At 41.7% G+C, this 19,586-nt stretch overlaps 1 protein-coding gene across 1 annotated transcript in view; it reads right to left on the reverse strand.

Annotated features, from left to right (window-relative positions):
- The window catches only part of LOC102496134 (runt-related transcription factor 1), a gene marked incomplete at its 3' end in the record, with an annotated part of 291,565 nt that overhangs the window by 3,049 nt on the left and 268,930 nt on the right, over positions 1 to 19,586 (reverse strand). The window contains exon 8 of the mRNA XM_027773948.1: positions 4,016 to 4,177. Coding sequence (XP_027629749.1) covers positions 4,016 to 4,177 — 162 coding nt within the window. The remainder of the gene's footprint in view (positions 1 to 4,015; positions 4,178 to 19,586) is intronic.

The following is a 19,586-nucleotide window of genomic DNA, read 5'->3' on the forward strand; positions in this document are numbered from 1 at the left end:
CCCTTCCTCTCTCCCTCCAATAGTGTTTTATTGCTCTAACACATTTTTCTTTTAAATCTGAGTTCCTCTGAACATTTGAGGTGAATATGATGAGGGGATATATTCCTCATCATAGAGGTAATTAAAGTTTATAGAAATAGCCAAAGTCTGCAGCAAATCCCTCCTCTAATGAGGAAACCAGGAGTCTGACTTTCAAACAAACACTCTTGTTAATCTTTTCAAAGCAAGTCAGACATGTGGGCAGGGAAAAAGCTGTAAACTGACAGTGGTTCTGGGGCTGCCCTTCCTTGGCCACTCTGTAGCTCATTCGCAAGCCAGACCACACCTCATTCCACAGGGTTCATCCCTTCCTTCTCACTGGGGCCATCTGTGAGCAAGCCCTGTGTCACTTGTTTTTGCTTACATGGAGAGCTGTGACATGTTTGAGAGTTAACAGGAAGCTTTACTCTATTTTTCCAGTTAGATTCATATAGTCTAGGAGAAGCTGAGGTAGGAGGAAAAGCATAGGCAAATACAATCAATTTGTTGTCAGCTGATGCAATACTCTGGACACAAATAAATGACTCTGCCCATTATTTCTCTTGCCTCATTTGCTCTGAGACAAAAAGGTGAATCCACTGGAAAATGAATGAAAGTTTACCCTGCTTCATAGTAATGTCTGGACATGCCCTGATAGTCTGTTCCAATTACTACATGGTAATATGGTGACAGTACTACACTACTAGAATCCCAAGTGTGCCTGTGATTTGTCATGGGTATGAGTAGTAGAATGATGGTAAGGTCTCATCTGTCAGGGGAAAATAGTCCTTTCCCTTGTGGGCAGAAATATCTGAAATAATGTTCATGATTCTTCCCTCAGCACAGTGGCAATGCTATACTAAAAATTATATTTTTTACATACATTCTGATAGGACAATTTAGGCCCTGTAGATATTCTCAGATTCAAATGTTCTATCCAAATACTTGCTTTTAATTTTTAATGTCTTGTTCGACATCCCTTAGTAAGACCCATCAGCCATGTATAATTCACCCATCCGGCCATAGTTCATCTATCCTTTTGGCTGACCTGGTGCCCCCTTATTTAGTAGCAATGCAGGTGGAGGTGGGGGACCCTTGATACTCACGGGGGACTTATTAAGAGTAAGGAAATCTGGAGATTAGGAGGTTCAGGTATTTTGGTTGGAAATGTTTCCCCATCCATGGGGCTAAGTATTTGCCATGACAGCTCAAGTCTTCACTCTACATCTTGACACGGATGAAAGCAGCCCCACTCAGGGCCCCTCCCACTGCCCCCAAAGGATTAAACAACCTGAGCAGATAATGGCTGCCTTAAAAGGATCTTTTGCATGACTCAGATGAATGCATGCTGTCTGTCGCCCAGCTTGGCAGCTAAACATTAATTTTTTTTTTTTAAAAAAAAAAGAAAAATAAACCTACAGATGACAATTCTTTTCAGACAAGGTATGGAGTCTGTCTGCAAAGGATAGAGAGAGACAGAGGCCAGGTCCCCAGTGCAGAAGGAAGCCCAGGTGGGGCCAGGGGCAGGGTGGGGGCAGCACACAAAGCTGTCGGGCAGGATTAAAGGTAAAGGAGCCACAGAGCAGTGTCAGGTTCTCAAAGCTGTCCGCCAAGCAGCCACTTTTCTTTTATGTATCCTAACCCCCCTGCCTGCCCCCAGGTTTACGACAACACTTTTCAAGGCTGTGTTCCAGGCTTGATTTCTCAGAGGGAGTTCTGCCAAGTTGCAGAGCAGTCTCCCATGATGTTGTCTGCCACTGGTGAAAGCTCATCTGGAATTCTTTGGTCCTCCCTCCAAGACCGCAGAGGATCATTCTTGGGTGCTGAAATAGGACATGGCTTTTCTCTACTTTATGCTTGCATGCCATAAAATATCGTTCCTTACTCCTCAGGTAATTGAAATCCAGGTTGTTCAGAAGCATTACTATGATACGAGATTTTGGAGTATACACATCACTTGTTCCTTTGAAAAAAGGCACTCTGACATCTGAACCCTGGTCAGTTGTTAGAGCTGGGCCCTAGGCTTCTTGGATGATAAGGTGCCAATCTTGGGTGGTGACCAAGTCAAAAGACTTACATAATAAATTACCAATGACACTGACCCATAGCAGGGACATTTTCCAAGGAAAATAGTAATTGTTTCAGATGTAGACCGTAGCCAGTAGGCAGAGAGAACAGTGTCACTGAGAAGAATCAGTAAAATCTGACAAGTGCCTTAGGGATCAAACTCTGTTCCTGTGGGATAGGTTTCTAGAAACATGAACAGATGCCATAATTCCCATGCTATTCTTTTAACTCCTGAGACCAGCAGGTGCCATGAGTGTGTTGGTGTTAATGCTTAAAAATGTGAAGACTGGGTTCCTACATTGGCTATCCTATTTTATGATAGCACCCAAGAATATCTGAAGCAGTTTTGCCCCTCAGAGGACATTTGGCGATGCCTGGAAACACTTTTGATTGTCTTGACTGGGGGTGCTACTGGCATCTAGAGGCCAAGGATCTGCTAGATGTTCTACAATATACAGGGCAACCCACCACAACAAATAATTATTTGGCCTAAAATGTTGATAGTGCTACTATTGAGAAGCTCTGAGAACTAAGGCATCTGGTGCAATCTCAAGTGGTAATAATTGTCTGGAAAACACAACATTTAAAATGGCAGACATGACTCTCTTTCCCCTTTGTGTGCCCCCTAATCTTCTATAATCTGATCCCAAGAGCTGAAAAGCAAAACTCACCTCCCTCCCCCAAATGCACATGCAAGTGTGTTTGCAGGCATGGTAATGCTGATGTTCTCTGAAGTACTTTCACAGTTTAGTCCAGCTCCAATTTCAAAGCCCCAAACAGTAAGTTTCTTCTGCCATCAACAAAGGAATTTTTCCCTGCAATTCTTATTTCCCTGCCTACAAGCAAAGGTGAGTGCCAAGCCCAAAGGGCTCATAGGTTAAATGACTAATATTTAATGAGCTTGTATTAACAACAATTATGCTAACTGTGACACCTGAGCTTTTCACTCTGTTCCTCTAACCTCAGGATGAATAGCTTTTAGTCGGGAATGTCTCATTACAGGTACAGTAGATTTGTTTCCCGTTCTACATGTACCCCAATGTTCTGTTCACATGACCTGTGAAAATTTGCTATCACCAGGTGGCCCAGTCCTATCACTTGCAATAATGGGTTCTAGAAGCTGACTACTCTGGCCTTTTATTTATGTTGTTTTATTAATGAGAGAGCACGTGTACATGAGTGAAAGACAGAGAACATCCTCCATAAGGTTTGGTCATACCTTGGTCCACTTTCTCCAGATCACCTGGATCCCAGGCAGGCGTGTACATGCCTGGCATGTTCTTGTGCTGACTGAGCCAGGGACTTGAACTGTGGTAAGCATGTGGCTTCCAGCTCCACACTTTGCTATGTTACTTGGATGTACCTCAGAGGCTGGACCCTAACTCTTATTTTTTTTGGAGAGATTTTCACTGTAGGGCGCGTGCGCTTGCCAGACAGACAGAGGGAGACATAGAGACAGAAAGCGAGAAATCACCCCCCAGGGGGGATGGTCACACTGCAATCCTTCTCCTCCATTCTCCTCTCGGGATCTTGGGCACGCACACACACGCGCCCGGCGTGAGTTTTAAGCCACCGGGTCCGGGACACGAACCGCGGTCGACTACGTGGGAGTCCAGCGACATAGCCATTACGCTAACTGCTGGTTCCCGACCCTAACTCTTATTTTATTAACTCTTCAGCAACTACACTTTCCTGCCAACCAAGAGCAACCTCCAAGATAGGTTAACTTCTGCCTCCACCTCCATACTCCCTATCTCTGAGTGTCAAGAAAAATTAGTGCTAGAGCCTGGGACTTCAAGTAGAGATAGGGAGCCTTATCTTTAAATATGTTTAATTCAATAATTTCCATCCAACCCCCTTCATGCATGTCCTTTAGACTCCAAACCTTCCACTCTAGCTTAGCTGCGAAGAATGTTTTCAAGTGGCTTACTTGAGAGTCGACTGGAAAGTTCTGCAGAAAGAGTTGTCATGCCGCTTGCTCGTCCAGGTGAAATGGGTGTTGCTGGGTGCACAGAAGGGGAGGCAATTGAGCCCAGGTACTGGTAGGACTGATCATAGGACCATGGTGGGGATGGCTGGATCTGCCTTGTATCTGCAGACGATCAGAGAGGTCAGTTACAGAGAGTAGAAGGACTTGAGAAATAAGAAATCTTCTAATAACGTTTGTTTAAATACATCACACATGTAAGTGGCCTATTCACCATTGTTTCATGAGCCTACTCAAGTCCAAGTAGTTACCTCTGCTGGATGACTTCTCTTCCAGAAGATACTGAAATAGAATTCATGTTTGATCCATGGAGATACTCATTTGATAATTATTCCTTCTGAAGGTTTTATTTAATCACACTAATAATGATGCCAGGAATGGATTACACTTTTAGGGTAGAAGTATTATTTGAACTGTTGTCCTATAGCACTTGACAACTTTACATATTGACTACTCAAATTATTTTAGTTTTAGCAATAATTATTAATACAATTGTTATCAAAACTATTTCATAAACTCATGTCTATTCAGTAAGAAAAACCAATATAGTGTTTTAGAATTCTTTTTTATCTTTCGCAAAAATATTCTATGAGCTTCTAGATGTTCTTATTTAGGTGAGTTATCTCCCAAGGACAGCAGAAAAAAGGAATTCTGGTGAACAGCTCCCAAACCCAACAGTAGAGCTGATTCTGTCAACTCAGTATTCTGCCTCTTTTCAAGACTTCAAGCTTGCAACTTTTAAAGTGCAGATTTCTGAGCAAGTAGTTTATAGATTGGCAGAATATAAGAGACCTGGGATAGGGAATAGACAAAAATCTGACTTAAAAAGATTTAGACAAAATGGATTTTGTAAATTTGACCCCAGTCTTTAGCATTACAACCTTTGGAGATAAAAAAGAATGAGAGTAACTCCTCTGCTCTTACACAAAATGTATAAGGAAATTGAAATTGGACACTGTCCACTACAACAAAGTTTTACATTGATTTAAATTAAACATTAACTTTCTCTTTTTGTGTGACCTTCTTTGTGGACAAAGATAACAGCAAACTACTGTAACTCCCAAGGGTCTCATAGCCAGAGCCTCATGATCCTGGGAGTAGCAATCTAGGAAGAACAGTCTTCTTTAGGAAAATATCTGGTATAAGTTTTGTATGTGCTATGATATAAAGAAATGAGTTACTCCTATTCATTATAACATATTCACATTGGCTCCCTCAGGGGATTTTCATTTTCAGTAAAGTTTGGCTTTTCTGTTCATCTTTTTGAAGCTGCCACAGTGGATGACAGAATCAGACATTTGTTGACTCATCATTCTCTCCACTCTTCTCCTAACAACCCCTTTAGGCCCCTCCCTCTATTTCTTTTCTTTTTCTGAAAATAGCTGAATTTTTAAGTTTGAAAAACCTGGTAGTTCCTGAGCAAATATTTTAACTGGATTCTTTTGAAAGTAAAGAAAAATCTTCTTTTCTTTCTTTTTTGCTTCAGGGTGGATGTACTTGCCAGAGAGAAAGTGAGAAACTCCCCTTTCCCCAATGGGGGATGAACATCCTATAATCTCTTCTCTCCCATTTCTTCTCCTCTCAGGATTCTGGGCATGCATGCATGTATACTCCATGTGCTTTTCAAGCTACTGAGTCTGGGACTTGAACCACACAGTTGGCCATGTGAGATCAAGCTGCCTTAATGACCATGCCACCAGCTGGCCTGAAAGATCTTCATTTCATTCCAAATTTTAGAAGATTTGAGATGTCAGTGAATAAGAAAGCTGGTTCATGTTAAACTTAGGAAAATAAATGTTTAGCTACAGTGGCAAATCCTGTGTAATCTTTTTTAAAAAAGAATTATTTTATTAATTTAATTTAATTAATTTTTTTTTGGAGAGGTTTTTGCTGTAGGGTGCCACAATTGTGGCCATGCCACAATTCCTTCTCCTTCATTCTCCTCTTGGGATCTTGGGCATGCATGCACATGTGCCTGGCATGAGTTTAAGCCACCGGATCTGGGACTCGAACCACAGTCGACTATATGGGAATCCAGTGACATAGCTATTATGCCAACTTCTGGTCCCAAATTTTATTTATTGTTATTATTTTTAAAAATTATCTATCTATCTATCTATCTATCTATCTATCTATCTATCTATCTATCTATCTATCTTTAATTTTATCTATCTTTAATTTGATCAGAAAGGGACAGAGCTAGAGGGGGGAGGGAGTGAGGAAGTAAGTTGCCAGGTTTGGGACTATAACTGCGGTTGGCCATGTGGGAGTCCAGTGCCCTTAACCACCACGCCACCTGCCGGCCTGGATTCTGTGTAATCTAAGGTTAACAATGTTTCCAAACACTGAAGGCAAACAGAAATACTGGGCTAGTCAATAGTCCCATATTACCTCAAGTATTTTGCTCTATAGTCAGATATTTTCTACAAGATGTTCATGTCCTAGATACACACATTTACTCAACTACATAGTACTCAAATATTTTAATGATTTAAAAAGCAAACAAAAGAGGTTATAAAGCCCTCCAGGGTGTGAATTGTGGTACAGTAATTCGTGCCTGTTGTGTAGACAGCCCAGCACCCCTAACCCCATGTCTAAAACTACACTAAGCATAAAGTATTAGGCCATGATTCATGCTCTGTCATGTTTTACTGTAGTGAAAAAGTTGTGCTAAGCTTTTCTAAACTCATAATTAAACCATGCAAACGTTGCATAATATTTCACAGCCTTTTAAAAATATGCTTTGGTGAAATGATCTTTATGATTAAAGTCTAAGTTCTGTGATTTTTTTTTTTTAAACATAGGGTTGTAGATTCAACATCTTCCTTCACACCATAACTTAGTATTCTGGGTACTGGAGTGAGGGATAGCAATAGAAACCCTAACGCTCACTCTTTCCTCCCCTTACCAGTGTTCAGTCTTCTGACCACTGTACTTGGGCTCTTTGCCAGTGTAGAGCCAGAAGGTGCTGATGGCAAGCCTCTCGTTTTGGGTTTTGGGATGTTTTCTTTACATATTAATAAAAAGCAAAAACAAAAAAGGTGTGAAATATGTTACACTATGTTTAACATTAAATTATAGTTTTTGCCCTGATGGGGGCAACATGGACACGGCAAGTATAGAAATTGCAGAGCCATAGGCCTACCTGAGCACTGGAATGTTAGTCAGGAAGGTGGGCTCTAGGCCTGACAGTGTAGTAAGCAGCTGGGTGACCCTGGATTACTCACACCTTATTCTCATCTCTGAAAGGAGGTGATGTTTAAATCATTTCTAATGTTGACAGAGTAGGATTCTAATTCAAATGTTCTACTTAGTATTTTTTAACTTGTATGTTATTTGCATCTGTAAATTAAGAGTCAGGAAATGTACTCATGTTGGGAAAATTTATTTGGTATTCTGTAATGATGCACAGCGACTGAATGTAAAAAAAATAAAACATAAAAAAAATTTTTAAAGAGTCAGGAAGAGGCAGGTTGGGGGATGTATAGGTTGAAGAGTGAAGCTTATAATAATAAATTGTGCATTATTAGAAAAAGAGTAAAAGGGAAGATGGCAGAAAAGGCCACAGCTGAGTTAGAGAGCCACTGTCAATCATTTTTCAGAGCACAGGGCTACTTGTTCTTGAAAGAGTTGGCTCTCTTAAGTCAATCCACCAAAAAAATAAAAGTCCATTGAATATTTACCTATGTACCAGGAAAGTGTTAATTTAGCTGGCAACAGTGATTAATAAGACTAAAATGGCACCTGCCTCATGGAACTCAGTGAAGATCTCAGTACTCTGTGAGGCTTGGAAATGTTTTTTCCTGTTGCATTGCTCATCACACTGTGAGTTGCTTCATTCATTCATTTATTCATAGATTGATGAAATTATTCACTTTCTCATTCATCCATATTTCCTACAAATATTTTTCTTTATGGGGGCCATTTATTGGGGACTTACTAGTGAAATGGACTATAGTCCCTGACTTCTGGGAGTTATAGCTACTGGGAACCTACAGGTTACCTTGGCTAACTTCTTGATTAGCTGCCTAATTCGGATTGCCAACACCTGTTCACATGGTAAAAACAAAGCTCACAAATGTTATTTATTACATGCTTATGCTCTGCCTCAGAGGATCAGACTGGGGAAAGTACCAAACTTAAATCATAGATGAATTTTGGTTTGAATGCTGTGTTCACTATAAACTAGCTGTATGACCTTAGGCCAATTGATTATTTTCTCTGATCCACAGTTTTCTGACTTCAAGGGGTACTAATGAGGAAGAAGTAGAATAAGCTGTATATAATAAGAAACTATCACAATTTCTGGCCATAGTAAATGCTAAGTAACTCAGTATTTTTTATGATTATATTACTAAAAAGGAATATAAATCCATGCCAAGGGACTATACTTATTGGTAAGGCTACATGCACCTGCACCACAATGAGGCTTAGGTAATATTGCCTTGTTTACTGCTAAAAGGCTGGACAACCACACTCTTCAGTACTGAAGAGGAGCTGGATACAGGAGATTAAATGTTAAAGAGGCAAGAAAACTGAGTATTGGAAATTAGGATAGAAAAGGTGAGGATCTAGTATCTCAACCAATTCTTTCCATTTTAAAAAAGTACTGGATTAGAAAACCAAAGTTTGAGCCTTTCTGCATCTACTTTTTTTTTTTTTCTGTAGCAAATGTTGTATTGATACAGCCACTTTATAGGCCATGTTTTAAATGGGTTGTTTTCAGCTTTTTGTTCTTCAAGTAATGGATAAAACAGAAACATCTTTCTGTATTCTGAGTCCCACTCTTTTCCATTTAAGATTGGGGTCAAAGGAAAAGAAGAAGGTACGGCTAAGGCTAGCAGTGGGCTTAGAAGTGTCCAGAGCACATATCACTCAATAAGAAAGCAGAGGAAATTTCCCTTTTGATGCAGCAATATTAGTGATCCTATCAAATAAGTCATCAAAATGTCCTGCTGCCTTTGGTTTCAACTCTAAATGTAAAGGGCTTGGGAGTCATCACTCTTTATTACAAGAGAAAAGCAAAACAAACTGAAAATCCATGACTTTTCTTACTTAGACGCTCCAAAGAATTGAAATTTCAGGGCAAAGTGCCATCTCAAAATCTTGAGAAACAGACAAATGTAGAGTCACAATGAGGTCTGCTTAATGGAAGAAGCTGCTGGATTCATCAACTGATGGGAACACTTAGTGGTAATTTTGACAAATTACTGGAGGCTTAGTGTAGAGTAATGTGAGAGTAAGAAACTCCTAGGGGGCTGCAGTTTTGTGAGAGAGGGATTTTCCTGATTTTTTTATTCAAGAACTCCACCAGTTCCTCCTGGGATTCAGTATAAAACAGTGAACTTCAACTGAAAGAGTTTCATATGCTATTTAAGGAGGATTTTGTAGGGAAGCCCAAATATGACCAAAAAAAAAAAAAAAAAAAGACATTGGAAGAATGTGAAGCATCTGGCACTTCCAACTACAGCAAGCATTAAACTTAGCAACCTCCAAGCTGGATGAACATAAGAACTCATACTAAAGCCCTCTTTGCTTCAGTTCCTTTTGCCTGATTAGGAATACCTGTTCAACTTTCCACAAAAAAATTACAAGGCAAGAATAATACAGTCTGAAGAGACTGAGCATCAGAAGCAGGCTCAAGTATGACACAAAAGTTTGAACTACCAGACAGGGAATTTATGATTAATATGTTAAGGCTCTAATGGAAAAAGAAGACAGCATGCAAGAACAGACGGGCAATGTAAGCAGGAAGATGGAAACTCTAAGACAGACTGAAGAGGAAATTCCAGAAATGAAAAAACATGGTAACAGAAATGAGGAAGGCTTTTTATGGGCTCATCAAAAGACAGGAGGACATGGCTGAGGAAAGAACCAATAAACTTAAGGGTATGTTAGGAGAAACTTCCCAAACTAAAGATCGAGAGAAAAAAAGAAAAAAAAAAAAAAGAAAGAAAAAACAAAAACAAAACCCAGAATATCCAAGAACTGTGGAACAGTTTCAAAAGGTGGAACATCTGCACGATTGGAATAGCAGAGGGAGAAGAAAGAGAAAACAGCAGAAGAAATATCTGAAGTATTGATGGCTGAGAATTTTCCAAAACTAATGACAGACACCAAACCACAGATCTAGAAAGCTCAGAAAACACCAAGCAAGATAAATACCAGATCTACATCTAGGCATATCATATTTAAGCTGCAGAAAACTAAAAAGAGAAAACCCGAAAGAATCCTGGGAAGGTGGGGGGAAAAACACTTTATGAGAGGAACAACAATAAGAATGGCATAGATTTCTCTTTGGAAACCATACAAGTTAAAAAAAAAAAAAGAGCAGAGTAAATGAACTGTTGGAAGAAGTCACCAACCTAGAATTCTATATTTGGCAAAATTATCCTTCAGATTTGAAGATAATATAAAGATATTCTTACTCCAAACTGAAATAACTTATCACTAGCAGACCTGCATGAAATGTTAGAAGTTGTACTGCAGAGAGAATACAAATGATATATCAGCAACTTGGATCTATATAGACAAAGGAAAACTGTCAGAGAAGGAAAAAATTAAAGTAAAATAAAGTCTTATTTTTCATGTTCTTATCAGAATAATTATATGTTTTGAGTGATAATAGAAACAATGTATTGGATGATTATAGCATGCAGATAAATGAAATGAATGAAAGTAATGACAGAGATAGGAAAGAAGAAATGATAGAGTGTTTTGTTGATGTTTGTCCCCCCCCCCCCAAAGAGCATGTGCATTCTTGGGAGGGAAACAGAGAGAGACAGTGAGAGGGAAAGTGAGAAGTCACTCTCTAGGGGAGATGGCCACACTGCATTCCCTTCTCCTTCGTTATCCTCTTGGGATTTTGGGCATCCATGCACATGTGCTTGGCATGATTTTCAAGCTGCCAGGTCTGGGACTTCAACCATGTTTGGTCATGTGGGAATCCAGCACCTTAATCACCATGCCACCTGCTAGCCCCAATATTTGATGGTGGACATAGGTTAGTTATACATTTATTTTTAAAACTTTAGGGCAACCACTAAAAACATTTTTTCAAAACGTATAATTGATATTCTAAGGAAATAAAATGGAATTAGATAAAGTCAGAGAAGGCAGAAAAAGAGTAGGAAAAAGAATCAGGTGCATGGAATATAACAGTTATAAACATGGGGCTGGCCCTGTAGTGCTGAAGTTAAGCTCTGTGCAGAGATGGCTGGCTGGGTTTCAAATTGAGGTCCTTATGCCCAGGATCCTGATGGGATGGAGAATTGGAGGGAGAAGGATTGTGGTATGACCTGGCCCCATTTGGAGGTGCATCAGTTTCCCAACCAAATGTAGCCCTCAAGGGACCCACTTTACATATAAAAACTCATGTTAAAAGTGAAGGGATGAAAAAAGATACAACTTGCTAAAACTAATCAAAAGAAAGCCAGAATAGCTATATAATTTCATACAAAGCTAACTTCAGAAGAAGGAAAACTTTTAGGAATAAGGAGGGAATTACATGATGATAATGGGGTTAGTTCTCTAAGAAGACATAATCCTTAACATGTGCCCACCTAACAATGGATTGCAAAAAACATAAGGTGAAGATTCATAGAATTAAGAAGAAATAGACAAATTGGATAGTTGGATACTTTGACACTTGTCTTTCAGTAAATGATTCATCAAGCAAGCGGAAAAGTAGGACATAATTGATTTGAACAGCAATACCAATCAACTTTAACATTTATGGAGGACTCCATCCAACTTCAGCAGAATGTACATTCTTCTTAAGCTCACATGAAACATTCAACAAGGTAGACCACATCCTGGGATATAAATTTCATCTTAGGGCCAACTGGGTGGCCTGGCATTTAAGGCAGTCAGATCCCACATGGCTGACTGAACAATTTGAGTCCCAGACCTGGCAGGTTGAGAATACGCTGGGTGTGTGCATGCATGCCAAAAATCCCTAAGAAGGAAGAGATGGAGAAGGGAATGTAGAATGACCATTCCCCATGGGAGATGCTTTCTATTCTCCCTTTCTTTATCTCTCTCCAGCAAGTGCACACACCCTCTAGCACAAGAAAGAAACAACAAAACATAACACAACAAACCTAAAAACATATAGATCACAAAAAGGATTTTCTTAAGCCTCATGGATTTAAACTAAAAATAACAGAAAGACATCTGGAAAATCCCAAATATGCGGTGATTAAACAACATATAACTAAACACATGGGTCAGGAAGTCTCAAGAGAAAAAGTATTTTGAGTTAAAATATAACTTATCAAAATTGATGAGATGCAGCAAAAGCAATCTGTTGAGGGAAATTTATAGCATTGATTGAATGCATACATTAGAAAAGAGAGACCCATAATCAAAAGTTGAAGATTTCACTTTACAAAACTAGAGAAAAATCCATATAAGCTTAAAACAAACAGAAGAAATAGTAAACGTTAGTGTAGAAATCAATAAAATTGAACACAAGGATGTAATAGAGAAAGTCGATATAACCAAATGCTTGCTCTTTGAAAAGTTCAAAACACCCTGGTTTGTCCTCACATTCCCCTCAGGCCATAGGAGAGGGTGGACAGAGACACTCCCTGGACCTACTCTGACCACTCAATGGTCTTTTTAACCTCTACCCTCAAACCCAGGTTTCCATTAGCACCCAGGAGCTGTGACATCTTTCCTAGCCCTAAGCCAGGAGAAAGTTTATGGGGCTCCACTGTCCAGCTGTAGTGGTTAGAAAGCCATTCCCTTGGCTATTTGCTAATATCTTTAAAACATCATGTCTTTCCATCATCTCTTAGAGCCATTTAAAAATAAATAGTAGACAGTTATGTATGCCATGGGGCTTTACCATCTAATTTTTAAAAAGCCACACCTGCTTGGTGAACATATAAACCTTGAGGCCGCCCTGGTTTTTCCCTAGAGGATTTTTTTCCCTCTTGCCGTTTGGAAGAAGGCAGGGAGTTCCCAGGGTGCCCTCCAAGTTCACCTCAGTCATGAGTAGCTGGTGTAATGCCTGAGAACACACAACAGGATGTGACTCAGGACTCAGAGATGTGAGTCAGTTTCCAGGGTAATGTGTCAGGACGAGCCCCAGGGGTGGTTCTCATCTCCCTGTCTGGGACCCCTGGGAAGAAAGATCTGGGCTCCCCTGCAAACAAAAGGGGCACCCCCAGATGATCTGAAGCTGCCTTCAGAGTTGAGCGATACCAAGTTTCATGGCCCTAAGGTTGAGTAATTCTCTGCCACTAGAGGGGCATCTCCTTGAAAGGTCTACTGTCTGAGAACGGTGTTTCCTCTGGTCTCAGCAGCAGGGAATGAAACAGCACTACTGGTAAGAATTGTAGTCACCTCCAAGTACCCCTAAGTACCAAGCACTTGATTAGCACATTGTTGCTATAGCAGTGAAATCCCAAGATAACCTGAGTCAGTTCTTACCAGCTCACCTAGAAGAAAAGGGGTAGGGGTTGTGAAAGAGCTCCAGAATTTGCCAATTGTTGGTCTCGGCTGGCTTCAGACATCTTGGTTAGTCATATGCAGTTCAGATGCAGTCATTGTTCCAGCAATTACTTTGAAGAGAAGCATCTAGACCAAGCTGATATGGAGACCTGCCTGGGTATGCTTTGCTTTAAATAAAGGCTTCAGGATTTTGAAGCGATCTCTCCCACTAAATACATATAGTAAGAGTTGTTTCCTGGGAAGGCGGCAGGTTGCTTGCAGGAGAGAAATGGGAACTGCTTGGCCAGGTCTCCACCATTCAGTTTCCGGGATCTGCGTATTCCTCACCCAGCCAAGTAGCTTTGTGGCTTTGTGGTCAGAGCCCTATGAATCTGGAATGCTGGTCCCTAATATCAGGGCCGCCTCTAACCCTGTCGGCTTGCCCCAGACTCATTTTCCTCTCAAATCTCTTGTTTCCTCTTCTCTATAAATGGGGGTAACCAGCCTCACCTGCCTCACAGGTGTGAGAGTTAATTAATGTTTGTGGAGCAGCTTTGAGATCCACAGATGAAAGGCTCTCTATAAATGCAAAGTGCTCTTCCTCATTAGACTTGCCAGACAGTTCCCAGGGGAAACAGTTCAACCCTGACCACGAGGTTGCTCCCCTCAGCCAGATAAGTCTCAGACGTCTGGAACAAGGCTCTGTATTTAGGCAGAGTCTCTCTGAGGAAAGGTTCAGGGATAAGTCACTGGCTTCTAGAAAAGACGGGTGTTTTTACAGCACGTCTCATTCTCTGTTGGCGTTGTCTCCCTGAGGAGAGAGAATAGTGGCCTTCAGTGCACATAGGCTGGAGGGACAATGCTTTGAGGGACTGGAAGGCACCTCTGGTCTCTGCTGCATCCTCCTTTGCTGACAGATTGTTTTCCTGCACTTGGTTAAGTAAATAACCATTGCAGACATCTTTCACATAAAGATTTTCTACACCCCCCTACTTTCTACCACCTCTGCTCCCACCCATGTACACTTTACAGGCCTAAAGGGACTCTATAGATGGGCTAGATAAATCTCTGCAGTGTTGGATTAATTCTGCCATGGCTGCTGAATTTATCTCTTTCCATGCCTCCATTTCCCTTTCCTCCAACACAAATTTTAAGACATGGAGGCTAAAGATGGTCTTCTACTCCCATTTGCTCTTCCTCTGGTTCTTGAAGGTATGAGCCAGAAATACTGCATCAAGGGCTGGGAAATCTCAGGCAGCCTCTACCTTGGGCCCTTGGTGGCTGGGTTGAAGTCCTTCGTTCATATAAAACAAATTACTGACATCTCAAGTGGGAAGCTTTATATGCTTTATGTGAGAGCTAGCCAGCAGGTTAGGAGAGGTAGTGCATCTCCCAGGATTGACCACAGCCAAACAGAGTTTTCTGAAGGAATGTTCCATTGAGGGCAGCACATGCTGTACAGGAGGACTGCAGGATCCAGAGTCATTGCTTGGCTGGTTCAGGGCAGGAGACCATTAGGGCCAACTTGCAGCTCGAGCAGGTCATCGTCAGTCCCTTCTGTGTGCTGAGGGAGGGGTTGCATATGAGACCTGCCAAGACCCACCAGTGATCTCTCCCCCTTAATACATACATTAAGAGCTGTCTCCTGGGCAGAACATACTGAGTAATGTGGCCAAGACTTTGCCAGGGTCTTTGTAAGGCCTCAGGATGACAGCAGGCAGAAAAAGGGGGAAGTGTTCTCTTTGGGGACTACAAAGGCTATAAAAGGATGAACCCCCTACCCCATGATTATCAGTCTCAGAGAATGTGATGCTTCTGAGCACAGCACAGAAGGACAGCTAGTCCACAGTGGGTATCTCGTCATGCCCTTCTGCAACCTAGACTTCCTCCGGGGGCAGCCTTGTCCATCTCCGCAGTTTCAAGTTTTCTATGTGTGAGTGCTGCCTTTGAGCTGATACCTGGCTCCAGACAGACCTCTGGTGGGGAAGAGAGACAGGGAACCCAGAGCAGCGTATGCCCAGGGCCACCCTCCCACCAACTCAAGCATAGTGTTCTTTGTGTGTGTTCTCCTGACCCCAGCCCTTTTTATAGTAGCACTTTCGTGGTTTTGTAAAATGTTCTAACTGCCTGACAAAGTCTCGAGTGGATTGCAGCTCATCAAGCAATCATCTTCTGTCCCTGTGTGATATAGGTCCATCCTGATTACATTTTACACCAGAGATGCTTTAATAATTTTGAGCAGCAAACTCTGAAGCATGGCATTCTAATCAAATCAGAAGAAAAATGCCTTTCAATGGGAAAAAAAGAGAATGCAAGAGAATGGGGTATCTAGAGAGTACTGCAGGAGCACACAGAAGGTATTTAACTGTCCCCTGGTTTGTGCTGGCTCCAAACAGTCTCAGGATTTGGGAATCCTGTACCTGCGCTAGCCCTTAAATAGCCAAAAGTACCTGAGTGAGGATTTGGTAAGGGCCTGGCTGTAAAGTCTGAGACATAAGGATGTAAACCCAGGCTTAGCCCCGCTCGCTGTGTGCTGAGATGAGAGACTTACCATTGGGAACTCAGTTTCCCCATCTCTGAGGAGGGACAATCATATCTGCTCTTTATGCTACTGAGAAGATTAAATATGACCCTGAGCCTAAGTGAGGCTGGCACCTGGCATCGAGGTGGCAAGAAACAGTCTTGACTCACTGCCCCTTTAGAAAGAGGTAAAGGTGTCCTGAGGGTACACTGGACTGGCCACACAGCAGAGATTTCTTGTCCATGCTGAATGGTGTTCTATGTGACAAAAGAGGGAGAGGCTGAGCCCTGTGGAGCCACCAGAAATAAGACCTTTCTCAGCTAGCCAAAGTTCTGAGCTACAGACTGTGGTTTCACAATTGCTCTGTGCTCTGTTCCAGCAGGACAGCTCATGCTCTGCTAAAATGAAACTCAAGCCTTTCTTCCTACTGTGTTCATGCCTTCCTTAGAGGGAGCAGCAGCGCCACTCTGCAGAACACATCTGCACTGTGGGCACATGGCAGGGCACATGGGTCAGCCACAGTGCAGAATCCAAAATCTTGATTTTGCCAAATCAAGGATTCTTTTTTTTTTTTTTTTGTCTTCTGAGATGTGATTCATGTTAAGTGGACACCATTCTTTCTTTCAGAGCTTCCATTCTTCACTCACAACTTGAAGAAGAATCTTCTGATACACTGAAGTAGGATAATTCCCCCAAGTTGAAGTGCCCAGCCCCCTTTGGTAAATGCTTTGCTAGTGATATCGAGTGAGTGTCTGCTTCCACATGCTCCTCCTTGATATTTCTCACATAGTATCTATATGCATCATCTTGCTCTTTACAATTACTTTTTTCGTGCATGCACCCTCTCTACCATCTTTTCTTTTCTCAAACTTGGGGCCCAGGCTCCAGAAGTCCCTGCAGCAAGAGGTGGAAGGCCAGAACCTTAAGGAATTGCCCTGTGTGGGAATGCAGCACCCTTTTCTGCACACCTACTAGCCTGTCTCTCACCGTGCCTTTCAGAGGATTGCCTGCCTAGTGTGAGAAGCAAGCACTGTGTAGTTCCTAGCCATGCCTTCACCTCCTGCATCTCTGAACATCTCTGAAACGTCAGGAAAGTCTAAAATGTACAGAACAATACATTTCTCTCTTTTAAAGGACATTCTACTTGGTTTTTTTATTCTTCTGCTATTCTAGAAATCATGACAGACCCAGAAAGCATATTCTCTTTACGTAAGGAGAGGCCTTGGCCCACAACTAGAGGTGTACACTTTTCATGCGTTTACTGTGTGTTCTGTGGGATAGCTTCTGACAAACAGTAGATGAGGCAGCTGTGCACTCAGTATAGGGCTTTATTACTAATGCAGACCCACCAACTCTGGCTTATTTTTCATAGACACAGTTTTGGAGTAGTGCTTATTATACTTCTGAAACTCAAAGCTTCTTCATACACAAAAAGCCCCCAAGAAATGGTTTTCTTACACTTCTCTTTATTTTTCAAAAGTTGCAAAATTACTCGGATATTTGCCAATGCACAGCAGTTGAGGCTAAACTGCTCCCTAATTTGGTTGCCTGTTCTTATGCAACTTTTGAATTCTGTAGATTAACTGGATTTCTTTGCTTCTGAGCCAAACAGGAATCACTATCAATCTCTTCTGTGATATCAGACAACTCCCTGTTTCTGCTAAGTTCCTTTGCTATAGTCTTCTCCCTCACCTTCATGTGCGATCTATGCAAGAGAATGTGTTCACCTAAGTTCACAGTCATTTTGCACACCCCAAAGAATTAACCTTGATGTGAACTAATTGGGATTGCAATAGATTAATAACACAGGTTGCTGAGGTGGAGTTTGCAGCATAAAGGAAACCTTTGAAGATTAGAGCCATTTGTGCTTTCATAAGCTCATCCCCGGTGCTCTGAACAAAGGACTTAAACTAATAAAGTCAGATTCATCTAGGGGCAATCTACTCTCACAGAGGAATGTCACCCAAAACTCTGATTCAGAAAGGCAAATGGAAATCTGCCAGAATTCTTTTAAACTCCAACACAGATCTCGATTTAAAAAATGACACACACACACAAAAACTCTTGGTAATAAGCAGACCTCTGATGATCTAAAGATCCACAGCTTCATTTATTGACTTAGAGAAAGTAAAAGGCATTTCAAATACAACCTTCATACTTTAATAGATGAGGTCACCCTGAGAAAGATGATACCGAGATCAACAGTGGGAAACCTCCCTCCAGAGAACGACTTTGATTTACAAGGTCAAGGAAGCCTTTCTCATTGAAGCATTAGGTTTTTAGTGACTTGGACTAAAATGGAAGAATTTTTTAAAAGTAAACATAGAGGGTGAGAAAACAGGCAGCTACCAAAACTCCTGTTCAATACAAGGGATAGCATAGAGAAAAGATGTTACGGTCCTGGAGAAGTGAAGCATCAAAACTGATTTACTTCCAAGTATAGATATCCAAATTAGTCTCATTTTGTTTCAGGCATCGAGATTGTGTGCATATTGATTAAATCCTTGTGAATTTCCCAGTGGCTGTCACACAGAACAGAAGTGCTTTGTCCTCCAGGGGCCTTTTGCAATGTCTGGAGACATTTTTGGTTATCACAGCTGGGATTAGGAAAGTGTTCGTAGCATCTAAATGGGAGAGGTCAGGGATGCTGCTCCATATCCTGCAGTGCACAGGTCAGCTCCCACAGTAGAGTGATCTGGCCCCAGACGTTGAGGGTATCCTAAAGTGTCAAGGAAAACCTGACCCAGGGAAGATACACACCACCACATTATTTCAACCACCATGTCCATCAACGGTGATAACAAGCCAGAAGAGGTGACCTCCAGAGGAACTCCCCAGACTCGAGGAAATCCACTGCAGCACAGTGCCCTGTGCTCAGTATCAATGGAACTGGGGGGTGGGAGGAGATAAGGTGTGAGGTGAGCACCTTCTGGAGCCCTTGTGGGAATCCAGGGGTGGCTGTGGTCATGACACACCCAGGGAGAACTCCATCCCCATGCCGGGATTTGGGATGTTCACTTTCTTACAGCTTCACTGCATGGCACCCAAACACGGAGCTGGCACATGAGCCCTGGGTGAACTGTAGGTGTAAACGACCAACAAGATCACTCCTGAGCTGACCGCCGACTTTGCCACCTGGGAAGGGACAGGCTGGTGCTTGCCTCCCCCTGGCTTCCTGGGTATGAGTCACATGTAACTAGATAATGATGAAAATCACTGTCAACATTTCTAAGGTTTCATTCCAACATCTCATGGAATGATACAGCAAAAGGCAACCTGAGAGTCTTTTAGTGCCAGCCCTATCTCAGAGCTGAAGTGTGAAGGGGTAGAGGGGCCTTCTATTCACAATGACGGGTTAGTGACAGGGCAGGAACAGGACCTCTGGGTCTTTGTAGAACATTATTTTTACAATGTGATTAGAAACCATTTCCTTTCCCCCTATTCAAATCTAGTTACCCTGAACTGACAAAATGAAAAACTAAGCTAAACCAAAAAGAAAAAAAAAGATAGAAGTAATCACCAAGTACTTGCTGAACACTGCTGGAAAGGGCACAG

Source organism: Tupaia chinensis, unplaced genomic scaffold (genome assembly GCF_000334495.1).
Source record: "Tupaia chinensis unplaced genomic scaffold, TupChi_1.0 Scaffold000392_1, whole genome shotgun sequence".
Taxonomy (NCBI): Eukaryota; Metazoa; Chordata; class Mammalia; order Scandentia; family Tupaiidae; genus Tupaia; species Tupaia belangeri.